Genomic DNA, 19217 nt, shown 5'->3' on the forward strand with positions numbered 1-19217 from the left:
CTCTTTAGAAAGTCCTATGCTTACCCCATAGACATCCAGGCCCAGGGTCAGGGCACAGGGTGCTTTGCTAAGCCTCTCTGCTCACCAGCTCCACTCCTGTATCAGCTCCTGCAGATGGGGTTAAAGCCCTGACCTGACCTTACTTTACCACCTGCAAGACATGGCCTGTGATCAGACACTGTTCCTCCTCCACTTGATTTTCTCTTTTTGAGTGTGTGTAGAGTTTGCTGTGGGCATGCCTATGTGGAGATTCTGCTGGGGGAGAAGAGGAGGCTGCACATTCCCACTGTCTCTATAGCTTCGCCTAGCTGTTTGGCAGGGCAATGAGATGGGCCCCATGTCCCATTTCACTGATTTCCTTCTCCAATGCCTGCCTGTTCCATCCCTTCCCACCACCACTCTTCTCAAGTGAATTACTATTGTCTGTGCTCCTACTCTGCTTCCTGGGTCCCTCCTCTGCAGGTTCCCTGCAAAGCCTGCTTATGGTCTGAGTGTGCTTATTTGAACCTTGAGGCACAGCAAGCTGCCAGAGCATAGCACTCTCGTTCAGAATTCTAGATGCTGCAAGTGGAACCCTTGTAGCCTACAGCTTCCAGCACCACACCACCATGTCTGATTTCCTTCCAGTCAGCAAGATACTTGTGTTCAACTGCCACCTCCAGAAAACCTCCAGAAGGTGTAGTTTAGCCCCTATTATCTGACGTCTTAGGGCTGGGCCTGGCATTCAGGCAGCTTGGAGCCCTCAACTGAGGTTGAGTCTTTTTTCTTTACTAACTTCTCCATTCTTTCTGACTTCTTAGCTCATCTGTGGTGAGGCTGTGTTTCCAATGTTCACTTCTGGCTCTTGCAGAGGAGTTTCTGGGCGAAAGAAAGATGTTCAGTGTAGTGCATAAAAATGAAACTGAGGTAGTGTGTCCTTCAACTTGAAGATCCTAGCTCAACCGGTTATGATGGCAGAAATTTGGCAGCCAGTAAGGACAGAGTTCTAGAAGCACCTTGCCTAACACATGGCACTAAGCTATGCAGCACTGTGATTCATCACAATAAAAGGCAAACTTGCCATCACTAATTAACACGTGTTCCTTAAACTTAGAAAATGCCAAAAGCCCACATAGAGAACTAGACACAGGAAATATGCTTCTCAAAGGCAGCCTCTTAGTTGGATGGGCTGGCTGTGCAAACATCTGTAGTCCTAGCACTCATATTTCAAACGGCAGAATAATCAAAGGCAGACTCTTAACACAGTAGGCATGCTCCCTTCTCTCCAGTCCAATCATATCACCCCCGCCCACCCCTGGCAACACTCAGGACACACTTGGCTTCAGTACTGTCCCTCAAGCCTTGTCATTTGCCCAAAGTTTCCTGTGATTCTGGCACTTCCTCAACCCTCCGAACTGTGAGTGGAGGCCCAAGACATATCTTGGTAGAGGAAAGTGGGGTCTTCAGGCAACCCAGATCAAGTTTACACAAGTTCATCAACAAGGCTCATCAGATCCCACCAGACCCAGTGCCTGCCCCCATCCCACGTGACAGAGGATGAAAGAAGATGAAAGACGCCAGCAGGGCATTCACTGGTACAGGATTCCTAAGAATTTATTCGGGTCCCCTTCCCAGCCTCCATGTCACGTACTGCTGTTTCCTCTCCCAGCAGTGCTAAGAGGTACATGTGGTCTCAAAATTCTGGCTGTGATGTAGTTGTCACTATGATGGTATCAGGAGGTGAGTGAGTGGCCCTGAAAGGTGACTGAGTCACAAGATGTTATCCTCTCTCTCAGGGGCCTAAACAGCCATGGTCTTCCCCTCCCCAAACTTCCTCATCAGTGATGCTCTCCCACATGATACTGCAAGATGGACCATATTTAAAAGGTAGGCTCCATGGCCCAGCCTCCCCAACCTATTAGGGTAATCGGAGGATGCCCAGCCTATGGGGTTCCTGGTGCTCTCTAACCCGGCTGGGAACAGTCTCCAAATGTTCTCGCTCTTTATAAATTACCTAGTCTGGGGAATTCTGCCATTTCACCAGCAAACAGAGTAAACTAAAAACCTTCCCTCCATCTGTCAAATACCCACCTACTTCTAATAAGGCCTCTCCAACAGCACTCTCCTTACAAGTTCTCTTAGTTCATCATGACTGCCATGCACCAAAACTAGGCCTTCCCACTTTCCCCTGGAAACCCTTGTGATTGCATCTCTCTGGCAGCATCTTACGGACACTTAGAGCTCACACACTGAAACAAAAGGGCCTTTGCCTAAAGGTCACCTGTGTAACCTTCTCTTTCCTTCCACTATAAAAGTCCTCGGAAAACTGCTGGCTTTCTTACTTTCTATGACAGTGGTTTCTACCTTCTGAATGCTGCAGCGTTCGTCATGTTGTGATAACCCCCACCTACAAAATTATTTCATTACTACTTCATAACTGTAATTTGCTACTGTTACAGATCATAATGTAAATATCTGATATACAGGGCTAATAGGAGAACCAACCTTAGCTCCAGCAAACGGCTCCATAGAACACCCTCTTTGTAGCCTACATCCCCCTCCATCATTATCTCAGGTCCCTCCCTCCCCTTTGATGTTTTTCTTCAATGATCAATCTCATGCTTTGCTTCCCTCATTGGACACACTATGCCATCTGTACCTCTGTCGGCATGCAGTGTCTCCTTGACACTTCCCACTCCCCAAATATGGCACATAGTTGAAAGTCACCTCCAAGCCAGATCTTGGTGCAGCACTTGCCTCTCCCTAAGTCTAGACCAACCCCTGAAGAACACTTGATGCCTGGTACCAGGCACAGCACGCTCACTGCAAATATCTCCATAAAAGTATTTCACCATTCTCCATTCCCAGTACCAGCTTCTCTGATCGGGCCAGGTTTAAGAGCAGCAAATGAAAATTCCACTGACCTCTTAAAATAGATCTTCATGTCACTCTTGTAAATGCAGTTATGAAAATGTAAGCCTCATGACAGGATGGCCCCAGTTACTTCCAACTCACAGAAACCAGCTTCCCTTTAAGCATCAGCAAGCTGACCCCGCCTCTTCTCCGTACCCTCCTGCCTCCTTCCCTGGAGATCCTAAACCGTCCATTACACACTGCTGCCTGCAATTGCTCTCCTGACGCCCCTGTTGTAACTTCTCGCAACACAAGTATGTCTATTCATTGAATCAGACATGATTTCACAGGACCACAGGCTGCACTCATTTCTTCAGGGTGAGCTGTGATGGCCTTCACTGAATTGTCATCCAGTACCCAAAGAAGCTGGTTCAAGAAGTACACAGGGTGTTTTATGGTTCTCTATTATTTCATCTGCTGACCTTAAATGCCCACTATATCTCTTTTCCTGGGAGATCAGAACAGAGCCACATGGGTGAGGAGATGGAGCAGAAGGCTGGGAACAACAGAGCTTCATGCCTACCCTTCTGAATTAGGAGACAAAACTGCCAGTTAGTCAGGGCTTCAAGCTGCTGGAGGGTGGGCACCCAGTGACTCCTTTTTCCCCCTATACCTGTGGACCAAACCAGGGGATGAATGGATGAATGTGGTCTCCTGCCCTGGGTGAAGGAAGACCCGCCCTAGGAGACTCTAAGCGAGAGTCTGTCAGGTCCCATTCATGCCCACAGACTCTCAAAGGATGCCTGGACAGTGGGCCAGCTGGTGCCTCTAGGATAGCAGCCGTGTGCTGGATCATCCTCAGTGTTTCCTTCTATTTTGAGTGGAGTCTACTGGCCTGTACTCGTGTTCCCCAAGGCACCCACAGGCTCAACTCTAAGGACACAATTCCTGTGCCAGTCCTGTTCAAAGCTCTCCACCTTGATTCACTGGCCTTTCCCAGCCTGGGATCCCATTTATGTTCCCACCCAGCCCTGTGTGCACTAGCCCACTCTGCTTTCCACTAGATTTCCACTAGAGGCTAGATTTCCTCTTAGCACCTGTCTCCTACTAAACCACCCTTCCTAGATAGATGGCTCAGGTCAGTACAGAGTGTGCAAACAACCCCTGCACGCCCAGCAAGCAACCTTCCTCCCTCACGTCCTTGCCACTCTTGTGTAACCACCGTTACTTATGGTCTACACTGCCTCTTGCATATCTTCTTTTGTTCCTTGGGTGTATGAAAGGTGTCCACAAACATTTACCACAGATGTAGCTGTGGCTGGCCTGGTAGATCAATCTGTGTAAGGTATCCTGAACAGGTGTCAGCCATGTGTTACAAATGAGAATCTGAGTCTGGCCAGCCTTTATGCCACTGTTGGTGACCAATTTTAAGCTTTATACCTGAAAAATGCAGCAATGTCTTCCCTACCTTCTGCACAGATAACCTTTCAGGAAAAAATGACAGGACATGGTAACAGAGGTCTTTCTCAAAGGTAATCTCTCTAAGACAGCCTTGTAATTGTAGCTGGCTTTGTGTGGTCCAGACTTCCATGAACATAGACTTCTGGCTCAGCCTCCAGAGTACTGGGATTATAAGCATTTGCCATCAACCTAGCTGTGGTTGGTGTTTTAATCTACCCATTTGTCTTCTGGAAAAACAAACTACCTTGTCTGTTCCCCAAAGAGAACAACCAGTATATTCTTTGCTGACATTTACGGAAAAGCATGAATCAAAGACGGAAAAACAAACCTCATCAGGAGAAAACTTAGTGCTTTTTCCCTTTAATAATCCGATCTAAAGGTTTTATTTCAGAGTAAAGCAGTAATTTCAGGGCAAGTCTGAGGAGGCAGCTGCAGTAGATAAGATGTGGAAAGCCGGTAGGTTTGAAGCAAAATATGGTTGGGGTGTATAGGTGATCATGTCTCAGCAACTACTCTGCACTCTCCAAGGAGTACTGTCTCTGCCACCCCTGAGTAGTTCCCACAGTCGGAGAATTCAGGTTTTACTTTTAAAATTGCCTTCAGGACCTCAAGTGGTGGCCTGCACAAGCACCTCCATTGGAGGATTCTGACGGGCTCTAACATATGTGTTTTTAAAAGAAGCGTTGGCAGCTTTAAATTCAGGCACAGGTCCACGTGTCTCCAGCTCACATTCTAGCTTCTACCATTTTAAACCACCTCGGAGGAGGGGGACGCTTATGAGCATGTGTGAAGAGGCCCTCCACCATTCCATGAAGTGTTCCGGGGGGGCATAAGCGCGCCCTTGTCCACCACTGCCTCTCTCGTCCTACCTCTGCCCTCTCAAAACTCACCTCGGGAGCACGCAGGCTCCACCTGGCCCTGGCCCCCACCTGTCCACCCTCTGCCCAGATAGTAGGTGGGCACATGTCTCCAGCCTGTCTTGCCACTGTGGTCCCTGTGCCACCAAAAGGTAGAGACGAGTGAGGCGCCAGGGCCTGGGAGCCACGGCACAGCCTCGGACTTTCTTAAACGCCAAAGGGGCTGGAGAACAAGGCCCCTCCCTGGGCTGTGCCCGAAAACCGGGTAAGGCGGCCGGGTAGCCGGGAAGGGACTGTAGGGACTTGAGCCCGCAGCCACGCAGGGCCTGGCGGTGGCCGCTGGGCCTGGGCGCACTAGGGGCGCAGCGCCTGAGCCCGCGCCGGGGCGGGGGGCGCCGAGCCCGCGAGTGGGCGGCCGGGCGCCGGTTGGCGTGGGCCGAGCGCGCGGAGGGCAGTTGGCACGGGCCCGGCGCTCGGAACCCGGGCCGGGCACTTAGGGCAGGGGCCAAGCCCGCGGCAGCGGAACCCGGCGGGCGCAGGGCGATCCCGGAGCGGCTCCGGATTCCAGCCGGGTTTTGACTCCGATCGCCCACGGCGCCCGCGGCCGCGACTGTAACAAAGAACAGGCGGCACGGCGGCCGGACCGGGGCGGGCGTGGGGGGCGCGGCTGGAGGCCGAGCCCGGGCCAGGCGCGGGCCGCGGGCCGCAGCGAGGGGCGCGCGGTGGGGCAGCGGCGAGCATGGGCCCGGGGCTTTACCTGCCTGTGGAATGTGCAGAGCGGGGTCGGATCCGGACTCCGGGTTGCGATCCGCTCCGGAAACTGCGCAGCACCGGAAGCCGGGGGGGCGGTGGCGCGGCATCGTGGGAGTTGTAGTGCGCAGCGCAAGCCAACGGGGCGGGCCCAGGGCTCCGGGTGTTTGCACCTGGAGCTGGGAACTTAGGGCTGTGTTAACAGGGAGTCAGGGATAAAGGACTGCGTGTAGTGGGAGCTGGCTGGGGCTTTGTAGCCAGCGAGCCTAGGAAATGGCTGGGTGATTGAGGAACCCATGGGCAGAGATGCGTGGTTGCAGATATGGAGGATGATTGCCTTCCTGCTTGGGGAGCGGGTAACTGTTGATGTGGATGGGGAACAGGAGAGAATATATGGAGGCCTGGTGGAGCAGGCTGTGAGGATTCAGGGGAAGGGACTGAGTGAACAAAAAAGCTGGGGAGAGGGGCTGTGTGATCCATGAGAGGGGGCCAGATGGTATGTGAACCGAAGAGTTAAGGTTAGAGCTGTGTGTGTGTGTATGAATGAGGCAGGCTGTGTAGTGAACTGAGAGGACAAGGACATCTTTGCCCTTCAAGACAACTTTAAGCCAGGCGGTGGTGGTGCACGCCTTTAATCCCAGTGCTGGGAGGCAGAGGCAGGTGGATTTCTGAGTTCGAGGCCAGCCTGGTCTACAAAGTGAGTTCCTGGACAGCCAGGGTTATACAGAGAAACCCTGTCTCAAAAAAAAAAAAAAAAAAAAAGAGACACCTTTAACACCCCATCATCCCCTATACCACTTTCATTGGTATTGCTCATTCTAAAGTGCTCAGAAGGTCACTTCTTTCAGCTTCTACATATGAAACAGGACTAAGTGTATAAATAAAATTTTTACAAGGAAAAACCAGTGCAAATCTGAGACTAAGGAAGGCATGGAGGCTGAATGGATTATCACCTACTAAGTTTCGAGCTTTGCCTTGGAACAGGATATGAAAGCAGACTTACTTGAAAGACTTTCCCTTGAAAAGGGAGCTCTCAATGTCAGGGCTCCCTGCTCCTACAGGACCCCCATAGGAACTGGTGAGCTCAAGGTTGTTTTCACCATATTTAGCTGCTTAGGCACTCAGCCCATGGTAGTAGTGACCCAAGAAACCAGCTACTTTTTTTGGTTTGGTTTTGGTTTGGTTTGGTTTTTCAAGATAGGGTTTCTCTGTGTAGCTCTGGCTGTCCTGGAACTCACTCTGTAGGCCAGAAATCTGCCTGCCTCTGCCTCCCAAGTGCTGGAATTAAAGGTGTGTGCCACCACCTCCCGGCCTGACCAGCTGGCTACTTTTTGAGCTGGAGAGAGACTTTGGTGGAATCCACATGATACTGGTTTTGCATACATGCAAAATACAAAAGTTATGGGGTTATTCAGATTTCAGAGGAAAATCTTGGAGGCCAAACAATATGTTACAAGGTCAAAATAATTGTGGGGAGCCACGGAAAGGACGATTGATGTTTGAAGCTGGCAGAGTAAAAACTGAAAAATTAGGAAAGAGATGGGAAGTTAGAGATAACAGGAGTGTGGGATACCTGCTAAAATACCCACATTCCAGCAAAGCTAAGTCCAGGAGAGGACCACGTGGACTAACCATGGTAGGCAGCAGATCTTGAAAGTCTTTTTTGCTGGCTACTTCATGAGAAGGCAGGGCCTGTCTGCCCAGTCTAATAGTATAGGGGTGATACAGAGAATGGGTGTGTGCATTCTAGAATGACCAAGGGTGGTTGATAGGGACCAACCCTGGCAGGGAAGCCAGGTTGTTCAGAATTCCTCAGGAGGTCCCAGCAGAGATCAGCCTGGACAGATGGTAAATTGTGATCAGTTTAGCCCTTTTTCATCCCTCTTGGGATGGCAGCACAAAGCAGACCTTGGTGGTCTACAAAGGAGGCAACAGTCCCCCCAGCTCCTCCAACCCTAACGCATTCCAATTCCAGACACAGGCATTGCCTTGCCCTGTGTAGTGTGTGGGGCTGAGGAACTGGGAGTGAGAGTACTGCCATTTCTCCAGTAGTGAGGTCTCCTCTCCTGTTGGGGTCTGAATGAAAAAGGCCTCCCACAGGCTCAGGTGTTTGAACACTTGATCCCCAGTTGATACTGCTATTTGGGGGATGTTATGGAACCTTTATGACAGTGGTTCTCAACCTTCCCAACACTGCAATTCAGTTTCTCATGGTTTATCCCCCAAACCATAAACTCACTTTTGTTGCTGCTTCATAATTGTAATTTTTTTGCTACTATCATGTTGCAAATTCTCTGTAAATTTGCTAGCATAATGTAAACATCTGTTTCCCAATGGTTTTAGGTGACACCTGTGAAAGGGTCTCTTAACCCCGAAAGGGATCGCAGGCCAAGAACCACCACTCTTAGGGGTACAGCCTTCCTAAAGGAAGGGGTTATGGTCTTGCCTCACTTCCGGTTTGGATTTGTACATGAAAGACAGTGTAACCAGCCAGCTCCCCACCCTTGCCCACTGCTTTCTCTGATTACTGCCATGCCTTCCCTGCCATAATGAACTCTAATCCTTCTGGAACTATGAGCCAAAAATAAACCCTTTCTTCCGTAAATTTCCTCTTGTCAGGGTATTTTACCACAGCAACGGATAGATGCCATAGTAGATGACACCTTTGATGCAGAGAATGGATGGGGCTCAACTCAGGTGACTCATCCTGATGGGAAGATGACAGTGGCTGGCCACCCCATATGCAATCAATCCCATAGGCAAGCAGGCTGAATAGGACTGAAGAGTGAGCAAGTCTGAGATGGTCTCCCTGGTGGTTCCTCAATGCAGCATCTCTCCAAATGCAATGCTTTTGTTTGTGTATATGGCAGGGTGACATGAAGGAGACCACAGAAACTGAAGACCACCAAGGGGATGAGATGCTTGCAGTAGGCAGCAAGGCTGCCCCAATCCTACCCCAGAAACCCCTGCCATGTCCTGTGAAAGCATAAATGCTGTCACACACGTGGCTCCCATAGCTAAGCTGTTACCTTTTCCCTCTGCTGGGGTGCAGCACTAATAGCAAGGACCGAAACGGATGAATGTTCATTCCCCTGCCTCCCCAAACACGTCTCCCACAGGCCATATCAGGCACTGCCTTGGGGACCTGGGCCAGGACAGACTCTAGCTTGCAGTACCCACAATCCATCATCCCCCAGAAGCTCCCTGGAACTGCTAAAACTGTATAGCAAATTTTAGCATGGCCTGGGTGGTGCGCAATAGCCCACATAGCACAGAAGCACAGGAGCACAGGGAGGAAAGCCCATGCCTGGAATGAGGGTGGAAGCAGGTCCTAGTACATCCTTTCTGTACCTGGCTGTGATGGCCAGTCAAACAAAAAGACAAAGGATGGCAGTAATTCAAACATTAAGAGAAGCCTCTGGGACTCTCAGGACAGCACGGCACTCAGAACCAACTTGGCTTAAAGTCTTCCGTGTACATTTATTTCTCGAGAGGTCAATGAAGTTCCAGCCACGTCTCACTGTACGGCATCCCATGCCACCCATGTCTTTCGTAACAAATACAATCATTTCCACAGATGCCAGTCGCCACACACTAGCTTCAGGTTCGCCACACACCTGGGAAGCTTTTACTTTTATCCCCTCTGACATAGAGACTGGCGTGACAGAGGGCAGAAAGCCACAGCTTACAGCCCGATGGATAATCACATCTTCATTCCACCCTCAGCCAAGTGATCCAGGCAGCTTGGTGATCCCAAAACTTATTTATACACAGAACATGGACAGTTTATGTAAAGAACCAGAGGTGATAGGAGCTTGCACTGCTAGTTTGAACAGTGTCTCTGTCCCTGTGCAGGTGCTTTGGTCCTCAAGTCTTTTTACCTGTTGGGATAGTGGAGACAGTGCCTGCTTGTCAGTCAGGACCCACACCTGTTTCCATGCCTGGTTGTCAGTCAGTGCCCACACTTGTTTCTGTGACAGACAAATTTTACCTTCTACCATCCATCAACTTGAACTTTGAAAGTTCAAGATTGACAGCCCTGAGCTTATTAACCAAAGAAAACACCACTTTGGGTGGCAGCAATGTAAATTAATCTTTCCCTGTCTGCATAAGAAAATTTTCTGTAAATGTGGTCAGGGAAAATCCAAGCAAAAATCTAATTTGGAACTGGTTAGCAATAAATGGCCAAGTATCCACAGCTAGGAAGCAGGGCTAGTTTTAAACCTAAACTAAAATGTAAAATAAAGTGCTTTGTCTAAATCCTATTGTTCATAGTGTTTTCAATCAGAGCAAGAGAGCCCTAGTTTTGTTATTGCTACACCAACATCACACAAACAGTTCTATTCAGTCACTGCATGAAGGACAGGGGAAATGTGGCCAATTCCAGCCAACCTGAGTTCTGCTTCCAGATTCACAGACACATGGATTAGTGTTCATGAAAAATTGCTTTAAAGCTAGCACTCTGCCAAAATCTTAAGACAGAAACTGAAGCCACCAAAGAATGTAGTCAAGATCATTGGACAGAGTTGGCTTATGCATTTGTGCTGTTGGCACCTGTTACATAATCTTAATGGTGTTCATTTCAACATAATTACCCTACACTACGAAGAAACAGAAATGGGATAAACAGCTTAGAGAAGGGATTTTATAGTCTGAGGAAGGCCCATTTTCTCAGGTTTGTCCCTGAGGATACCTCTTTGTGTACCCCATCTCTGCACACTCTGCTGTGATGGTATTCACAACTGGCAAAGGCTACTCAATGGAGACCCTAGAGGAAGCAGGTCTTAGATGTGGTTGGGAAGCCAGGAGCAGGATGCTCACAGAGTCATTTGTGGGCTAGAATGGCTAAAAATCATTTGTTCTTTTTTGTTCTTGCTGAGAGAAAGTATAACCTAAAATTCTGATACCTTCACAATTGACTAGACTTAACCTAAATGCCCAAACCAATAAAACTTGCATAGGTTGAGCATCCCTAACCCAAAAGTCTAAAACCCAAAACGCTGTATGCACCACAGTGTCCAAAGAGTTTCATGTTTCTGATGCTCAGATAGTAAAGTCTTATCAAGATAGCCCCAGATCCAAAAGAAGCCTGAAACACTTCTGGCCCCCAGTATGTTGGATGACAGCTACTGTGCCCCACACTGAAAACACACCATCAGAATCAGAATTCTTGGCACCTGTAGTCTCTGGGAATTGATAGCTACGGATCACAATTCTGCAGACTGCATGGAGTAGCAATACTTCAAGCAGAGCACAGCTTTGGGAACCAACTTATTATTAATGGATCATTCTAGAACTTTGCAGTTCTTTTTCTTCTATTTTTGTTTGTTTTGAGAAGGGGGTCTCATGTAGCCCAGGTTGAGGTGGAAGCTACCATTCTCCTCTCTCCATCTTCTAAGTGCTAGGATCACAGGCCTGTACCACCATACCCATGAAGAATTTTCAAATGTTTATTTGAAAGTTAAGTTCTCCGGGCCCAGTGGCTCAGGCCTGTACTCACTGTAACTTGAGAGACAAAGGCAGGAGAATCAGAGTTTCAAGATATGTCTGGGTTACAGAATGAATTACAGGGCAGCCCAAGCAACAACTCAGTAAAACCTTAGCTTGATAATGACAATAATTATGATGATGATGATTGTGGAGGTTTGTATATGCTTGAACCAGGGAGTGGCACTATTTGGAGGTGTGGCCTAGTTGGAGAAAGTGCATTGCTGTGGGTGTGGGTTTTGAAGCTCTGCCCGGTGCAAAAGAGCCAGCCTTTTCCTAGCTGACTTCTGAAAGAGAGGTAGAACCCTCAGCTCCTCCAGTGCCATGCCTGCCTGGATGCTGCCATGCCCTGCCTTGATGATACTGGACTGAACCTCTGAACTTGTAAGCCAGTCCCAATTAAATTTTGTCCTTTATAAGAGTTGTCTTGGTCATGGTGTCTGTTCACAGCAGTAAAATCCTGACAACTATGATGACCAAATGTGAAAATAGGGCCAGGGAAATAGTCAGTTCAGTGGACAAGGACTTGTCTAGTGTGCACAAAGATACAGGTTTAACCCAAGAACTGAGGAAAAGAAAAGAAAAGAAAAAAGAAAAGAAAAGAGAGAAAGAGGATTTCTAAATGTAGTTTACAAATCTTTCTTGCTAAAACAAAATATAAAAAAAAAAAAAAAACATTTTCCTATAGTGTTGGCTATCATAGACATTTTTGGTCAACAGTGACTTTGCCCCTGAAATGCATATTTCTAATGAACAGAAGATGCCAGAGGGAGCTTCCTGATTGCATGTCAGTGACAAGCACACAGGTTTTACTGTCAGCCTTTCCACTACTATAGGAGGAAAATGGACACCTTAACCCAAACGCAGTGTCTCTGGAGAGTTCTGAGACTCAGTGAAATCACAATGCCAGGCATACAGATTAGGACAGCATCTTATGGACTTTATGTGGGGACACTGAAGCCAGGTGCCAACTTTATAATTTTCCCACAGTAAACCAAAACCAGAATACCCTAAAATGTAACCAGAAGTCTCTGTTCACAGTAAAATTCTGAAGATCCCATAAAAAGAATTCCTGCAAGTTTGGCCCATTGTTATAGAACTTCTACACCTAAGACTAACTGGCACCTGAAATACAAAGTAATTTCCTCAGTTGCCCTAAAAGTTCTTTGTTTTGGCTGTTAGCTATATTTGGCAAGAAATATATATATGTATGTCATGTCCTATAAGCTGTCATTCATTGCTCCTGATAGCAGCCTCAGCATATTTGAGCTCAGCATGCTGTCTGCACTGTGGGAAAAAACAGAGCCCCAGACATAAGAAACAAAGAAACATATCTGAATTTCTACACCTCCACTTGCATGAAGACTAGAGTAAATCTGGAAGTGCCTGGCACAATCTGCATAGAACACACTTAGTATTTGCATACATTTTTAATTTCTATGGCTAATATCAAAGGTGAATACCTCACACTTGTCAAAGCACATCTTTTCCTATTTTTTTCCCCATGGGTCAAAATTCCTGCCTATATCCCCTGGCCTAGGTGCACGTTTTAATTCTAAACAAGTTAGGTGAGGTAGCCCATCCTGCTCATAGCAACAGCCCAGAGGGACACCTCTCCCTCCTGACAAGGTCCAGACACAAACTCCAGTAGTCCTTCAGGAGAGAGGAAGAAGTAGGTGGACTGGGATCTCTCCTGCCTACCATCCATAGTCCATCAGATCACACATGGCTTCAATGATGCAAGTCTCTCTCTTATGTTCCCCCTCAGAGCTTCGATGGCTTGGTGAAGCTGGAGCCAGACACGGAGTATCTGGTAGCAAACTGGACTGTGTTATCAGTCCTCTCAGGGGAAGCTTCCTAGCCATATACACAGATTGTTTTGTTCCTTTCAAAGACAAGATTATTGGGGAAAACAACCAAGATAGACAAGCAGGCATCTGGTGGTACTGGTTCCTGCTGTTCTGGTGAAGACCTTTCTGTTCCCCATCCTCTAACTGTGAGGACAGGGGGTGACTTGGGCTATATGCAGGGCTCTCTGGGTACTCCATTCATAGTGTGTTTGCCTCTGTGCCTGGTAAGCAGCTTTCTGTTCAGGAGCCGGCCGAGGGTCGCCCCCTTCTTCTGCCTCCCCTCTGGCTGCTGCAGGAATACCAGGTCATTATGTGACTGGCTCAAGCCCGGGTCTTTCTGTTGGTGTCGCCGGCGGAAGAAGAGCTTGGCACCTTTCCTTAGGAGTCCTCCTGCAAAAGGGGAGCACAGGAGTGGTCAGAGCCATAGGGAGGATGAACTCAAGCCAAGGAGGAAGCAAAGTTGCCAGACAGCTGTGACAGTCAGTGCTCCCTCAAAGAGTGACCACTGCCCAGAGGAGCAAACAGCACAGCCTAGATGATAGGAGGTCACTCTGTAGAGTGAAAGGCTGAACATTCCAGCAGTAAGACTGGCAAGGCTACACTGTGGAGTGGGTGGGCTGGGGTCTACCATGGCCCCTCCCCTTTACTAGGAATTCTGTGAGCAAGGCTATGCAGTATGCCCAGGAATAAAGGCCATGTTCCTGATAGTTAAGCTAAGAGCCCTGGAGAGGGTGAAGAAAATGGATGTGTTTCTGTATCTAAAACACATATCAACATGTTAGCATCTTAGGGCAGGAGGAGACCTGGTCAGGATCTCCCTAGCATCCATATTCACAACGGAGAAAGAAGATGGTCACTTTTAAAAGCCACTTTGAGGTGATGATGGTGGTGCACAAACATCTTTAATCCCAGTACCTGCAAGGCAGAGGTAGGTAGATCTCTGAGTTTGAGGCTAGCCTAGTCTACAGAGCAAGTTCCAGGACAGTCAGGACTATCTCAAAAACAAAACAAAACAAAACAAACAAACAAACAAACAAACAAAATCTCCTAAAAACAAGCAAACAAAAAGCCACTTTGGCAGAAGCAGAGAAACTGGACTACCCCAGAGGGACCAAATTAATTTAATCTGCACAAATTTGCCTGAAAATGTTTAAAGACCTCTACCTTAACAAACAAATTGCTTGTGCGGAAGCACAGTTAGGGCAGAGTTTCACATTTTTCCAGGAGCAATTGCTTGGGTCTAGGGAATGCTGGGAAGAGAATGAAAAGGAAGTTAAGTACAGTTATGCAAATGGCTTTGCTCCCAGCCACAAGTCCATTGTGGCCATAGTTCCTAGTGTGAGTTTCATCCCTGAGCAAGAGGCCAATCGCTGGTTTGTGTTTGGATGGCTGGAGTTGGCCCATGTGTGAACATGGAGACATTCATGTGGGCAATTTTGTCAAATCAGAAGCATCAGCCAAGCAGAGGCATGAGCTCTAGGCAGCACACTCTAGGCTTCAAGGGGGTATTATCTGGGCTGGAGTTGGGGAATGAGGGTCTGTGAAATTTCAGATATACAAGACCCCTCCTGGGATCTGCTCTAGGTTAGCTTTGGAGTCCCAAAGAGCACAAGCAGCTGGGGTACCCACATTTGAAACAGAGGAGGTGGAGGTGGTTGGAGGGTAAATGGAAGCCTTGGGCCAACTGTAGACCCTAGAGTCCGTGTAGTAGGACGGGCCCCTGTATGTCCCGGAACTGAAGGTTGGCCTGGGGTAGGGTTTGTATTCTGTGTTCTCCTCAAATCCCTGTGTTGAACTCCTAGTCCCCAGAATCTCAGAATGCACCCTTATTTGGAGATGGAGTCATTCTAGAAGTGATCACATTAAAAAGGTGATAATTAGGATGGGCCAAATCAAACACCTCTGCCTGGTAGCCTTATAAGAAGAGGAAATTTGGAAAGAGACACAGAGGGAAAATGATGTGAAGGACAGAGGAGGTGAGGCAAAGACTGGGATAAGGCAAAGACTGGGATGCCTACAAGACACAGAAGGCCAAGGATTGTTGCGAACTAAGACTGGGATGCCTACAAGACACAGAAGGCCAAGGATTGTTGCGAACTCCTGAAGCGAGGAAAGGCCATGGGCAGTTTTTTCCTCCTGGCCTCAGAAGGAGCCAGTTCAATGGACATTAACATCTAAGGCTTGCATTTAGAAATAAAAGATCATGAAGCTTCTTTTTGAAACACTAGGTTCATGGTACTTTGCTACAGCCCCACAAACATGAATATATCCAGGACAGAGAACAGAAGTATCTGGATGAAGATGATAACCAGGAACTGCTTCCTATTTGGTTCATGAAACCCTGGCCAGACAGAAGAGCAAACATCAGAGAAGTAGCAGTGGGGCTGTGCCCTCATCCTTAGGAAAAGAAAAAAATCAGCCAGCATCTTATCAAAAATGCTAAGGCTTGGGTTCACATTGGGCCATCTGAAGAATCAGAATCTGGGGACATCTTAAAGAAGGAACATTTCATTTGGCTGATGGGGGTTGCCCTGCCTCAAGTCATCAATATCCAAGTCAGGGGCTGTCTTGGCTCTCTTTTGTTAGCTGTCTTAAGTTGTGTCATATCTTACTATCTCTGGGGCATGTGACCATGGGTTGTGAATGACACAAAAGCTGAGTGATGTGTCCGAAGAGCACATGCGATGGTTAGTGTCAGGTGTCAACCTGACAGGATCTAGAATCACCTGGGAGACAGGGTTTTGGCATACCTGTGGGAGATTACCTTGATTGTATTAACTGAGGTGGGAAGGTCTGCCCACTCTGGGTGACAATACTTCCTGGCTGAGATCCTGGACTATACAGAACTGTATGAAACTATAGAGTATATGGAGCTATAGACTGTATGGAGCTATACACTATATGAAGCTATATAGACTGTATAGAACTGTATTCATCTTTCTTTGATGCCTGACAGCTGATGCCATGTGACCAGCCGCTACAAGTTCCTGTTGTTTTTCACTTCCCCACCATGATGTACTGTATCCTTGACCTGTAGCCAGAATAAACCCTTCCTCTCTTAAGTTGATTCTGTCAGAATATTTTATCACAGCAACAGGAAAAAATTAAAACAATACAGATGATTCAGCCACGAGCATAGATCAGCTCAGGTTAAAGCAGGAAGTCAGACTGTGAAGACAGGTACTGGGTGGCTATATTCAAGTAATTTAAAAAGGTAATCTTCACACTTCCTAGTGATCACTACAATTTGCCCAAGAGAAATTTTGGAATGAATGTCTAAAGTAAAATTCCTGCCCTAAAGTGTCAAAGACTTTCAACTTGGGTATAAGACTGATTGATAGACTTGAGAGTCTTAGATTGTATTGTTTCTCAGCTGTTTGGCTAAGATCAACTTCAGAAAGATTTAGAAGAGAGAAAAGAAAGAAAAAGGAAAGCTTCAGGTGTGTGTTTGCTGTGTGTACAACTGTCCAAGGTGTGAACTGCCATTTTAGCAACACCATCCATTCAGCAGGCCTGCACCTGTTCTAAAGCCCCACACCATGCTGTGGCCTATAGCAGGCTGTTGTCTGTTCTTCCAGCCTCCCTCATGATTGTGTCAGCCTCTCTGCTGGTTTGTTAAGCTACACTTTCAAAAATCAGTCAGAAATGGATGTTATCCTAACCTCCCTGGCAATCTTCCTGTACTGGTTTGTTGGACCTTCTTAGAGATTATGGCTTCTGTGGGATGACATGAGTTTCCAGACTGAAGGACATACTTTGATGTGGGTGCTGAGGCCTATTTCATACTCAGGGTTCCCACTGAGTTGGGGGTGCGGGACTTGCTGAAAATTGAGGACATCAGAGTTGGAGAAGTGACTACTCAGGTCACACAGTGACATATGTGTAAGTCCAGGGTGATTGGACCCTGAAACCAATGTTCCTATGTCTAGCTCTTTGGTGTTGCTAAGGAAAGTCTGACTTTGAATGTCAATGATATTACCCTTGAGAAGGAACCACTAGGTGCCTGGAGCAAAGGGTGCCTCATGGTCTCAGGGAAAAGCATGCAGACAGAGGATAAAGCAAGGCACTGGCATGGTTTTTGGTAAGATTGCAGAAGAATTCTATCTCCAAAGAGGGATACCAGGATGTGGGGAGGATGAGATATTCCAATGAGGAAAATTCACCTTGACATTGGCAGCTAAACTGCACCTGTGAGGAGAGACTCAGATAAATGATCCCTGCTGTGTGTGTGTGTGTGTGTGTGTGTGTGTGTGTGAGAGAGAGAGAGAGAGAGAGAGAGAGAGAGAGAGAGAGAGCTGTCTCTGTCTTGTGGTGCTGGGTATCCAATTCACTCTGAAGGGTACCAAGTAAACCCTCTACCATAGAACCACAGAACTGTACCCCTAGTCACAAACTAAGATGTCTACCACAATTACCACTGGGCAAATAATTCTGGAAGAACCACGGCCAGAGACATACACAGCAATCAAGAGAGAGGCACAGCCACAAAGTAGAGAGGAAACTTGGCTCAGAAGACAGTGGGTAGAGTCTTCTAGAGGCTGAGGGTTAGAGAGAGAGGGAGGTCACTCATAGGGAGAAAATTTGCAGCTCTCTAGCATAGCAGATAACCACAGTTCACAGTGAGTCCTATGAACACACAGAAGCAGGGGGCGCTCCATGCATAAAGTCTTATAGTGAAGAAAACTCTCCTGACTCATCTTTATGTGAGTGTCTGTATGCCAAAATATCACACTGGCTCTCATAGAGTATGACTAGCATATAAATCAGCATTTAAGGAGACACCAGCACTGACTGCCCTGGTTTGATTTTCATATACCGTGTTCTCAAATGTTCATTTGAAGCTACAAGAAATCTGAGGCAAATCACTTACTTTTTAAATGGGAACCGACAGCAGGGAAAACTCTCTCCCTGGTTTTAGTTCCCTTTAAAAACACCCCAAGAAGACTGGAACATGAATAGGAGGAATTTGAGAATTATTCTAAATTCTAACTCTGCTGTCACATTTCTAAATTTATCCTGTTTATTTCTGTAGAGGGACAGCTATAAATGGCTATGGAAAAATCTGTATTAAAATCTGCAAGTAGTCCGCAATGAGATCTGATGCCCTCTTCTGGTGTGTCTGAAAACAGCTACAGTGTACTTACATATAACAAATAAATCTTTAAAAAAAAAAAAATCTGCAAGTAGGAAGACAGTGGTCCTAGCAACCTGAAAATATGTGCTCTGATGCCCAAACACAGCCTGATATTTCAAACGAAACCTCAGACAGAATATGAATATGAATATAGGAGGGACAGGAAACCAATGAAGGGATCCCTTCCTGGCTCCTTATCCCCGTCAGGCTGCCCAGATGATACCTAGCTTAAGCCATCACAGCAAGGTGGCTTTGTTCCATCAGAGGACAGAGGAAGACTCCTGTCTGATGGTTGATGAAGGTGACAATCTACCTAGAAGCTAGGAACACAGAAAATCAGCAAAGGAAAGGTCAAGCCACTGAGCAAGGAGAAAGGCAGGGACAGCCTTAACTCTACTAGGCATGCTCCACATAGTCAATTAAGCAGAACTTAAAAAAAAAAAGCAAGACAAAGAAATAACTTACTGTGTAGGTAATTAATTCTGGTTGGCATAGTGATCCTCTTAAGTTAAAGGGAACGAACACGAAATGCAGAGATGTTGAGAGGAAAAAAGAAAAGCACGCAAGAGCAGAGTCAGAGTGAAAGTCAGAGTCTGGAATCACTGTATCATATACCTGTGTACACACATGCTCACACACTTGCACACATGTGCATGCACACATACACACGACTTCAGACTCATAAACACATGCTCACACTTGTACACATGCACACATAAGCACAGATTCATGCACATACATGCTCACGTGTGTAAACATGTACAAATATGCACATATAAGCAGAGGCTCATACACATACATGTTCACACTTATATACATACACATACTTATACCACACACTCACAT

The 19217-nt window shown here is 47.1% G+C and overlaps 2 protein-coding genes across 11 annotated transcripts in view; both read right to left on the reverse strand.

Moving 5' to 3' along the window:
- Prdm15 (PR/SET domain 15) overlaps positions 1-6010 on the reverse strand; it is a 59661-nt gene extending 53651 nt beyond the window's left edge. For 6 of the 8 annotated variants that reach the window (XM_085832082.1, XM_085832081.1, XM_085832080.1 and 3 more), the window contains exon 1: positions 2904-3823. Coding sequence is in view for 1 of the 8 variants with exons in the window: in XM_029470243.2 (XP_029326103.2) it covers positions 5912-6010 (99 nt within the window). In the remaining 7 variants the exon portion in view is untranslated. Of the gene's footprint in view, positions 1-2903; positions 3824-5907 lie in introns of those variants that run through there. The other 2 variants (XM_029470243.2, XM_085832083.1) reach the window with 2 other exon arrangements.
- Positions 6011-9360: 3350 nt separating this feature from the next.
- The window catches only part of C2cd2 (C2 calcium dependent domain containing 2), a 71316-nt gene continuing 61459 nt past the window's right edge, over positions 9361-19217 (reverse strand). For all 3 annotated transcript variants that reach the window (XM_021185347.3, XM_021185345.3, XM_021185344.3), the window contains exon 14: positions 9361-13627. In XM_021185347.3, coding sequence (XP_021041006.1) covers positions 13407-13627 — 221 coding nt within the window. In that variant the 3' untranslated portion in view covers positions 9361-13406. The remainder of the gene's footprint in view (positions 13628-19217) is intronic.

Source organism: Mus caroli, unplaced genomic scaffold (assembly GCF_978045245.1).
Source record: "Mus caroli unplaced genomic scaffold, Mus_caroli_1 scaffold_17, whole genome shotgun sequence".
NCBI classification, from domain to species: Eukaryota; Metazoa; Chordata; class Mammalia; order Rodentia; family Muridae; genus Mus; species Mus caroli.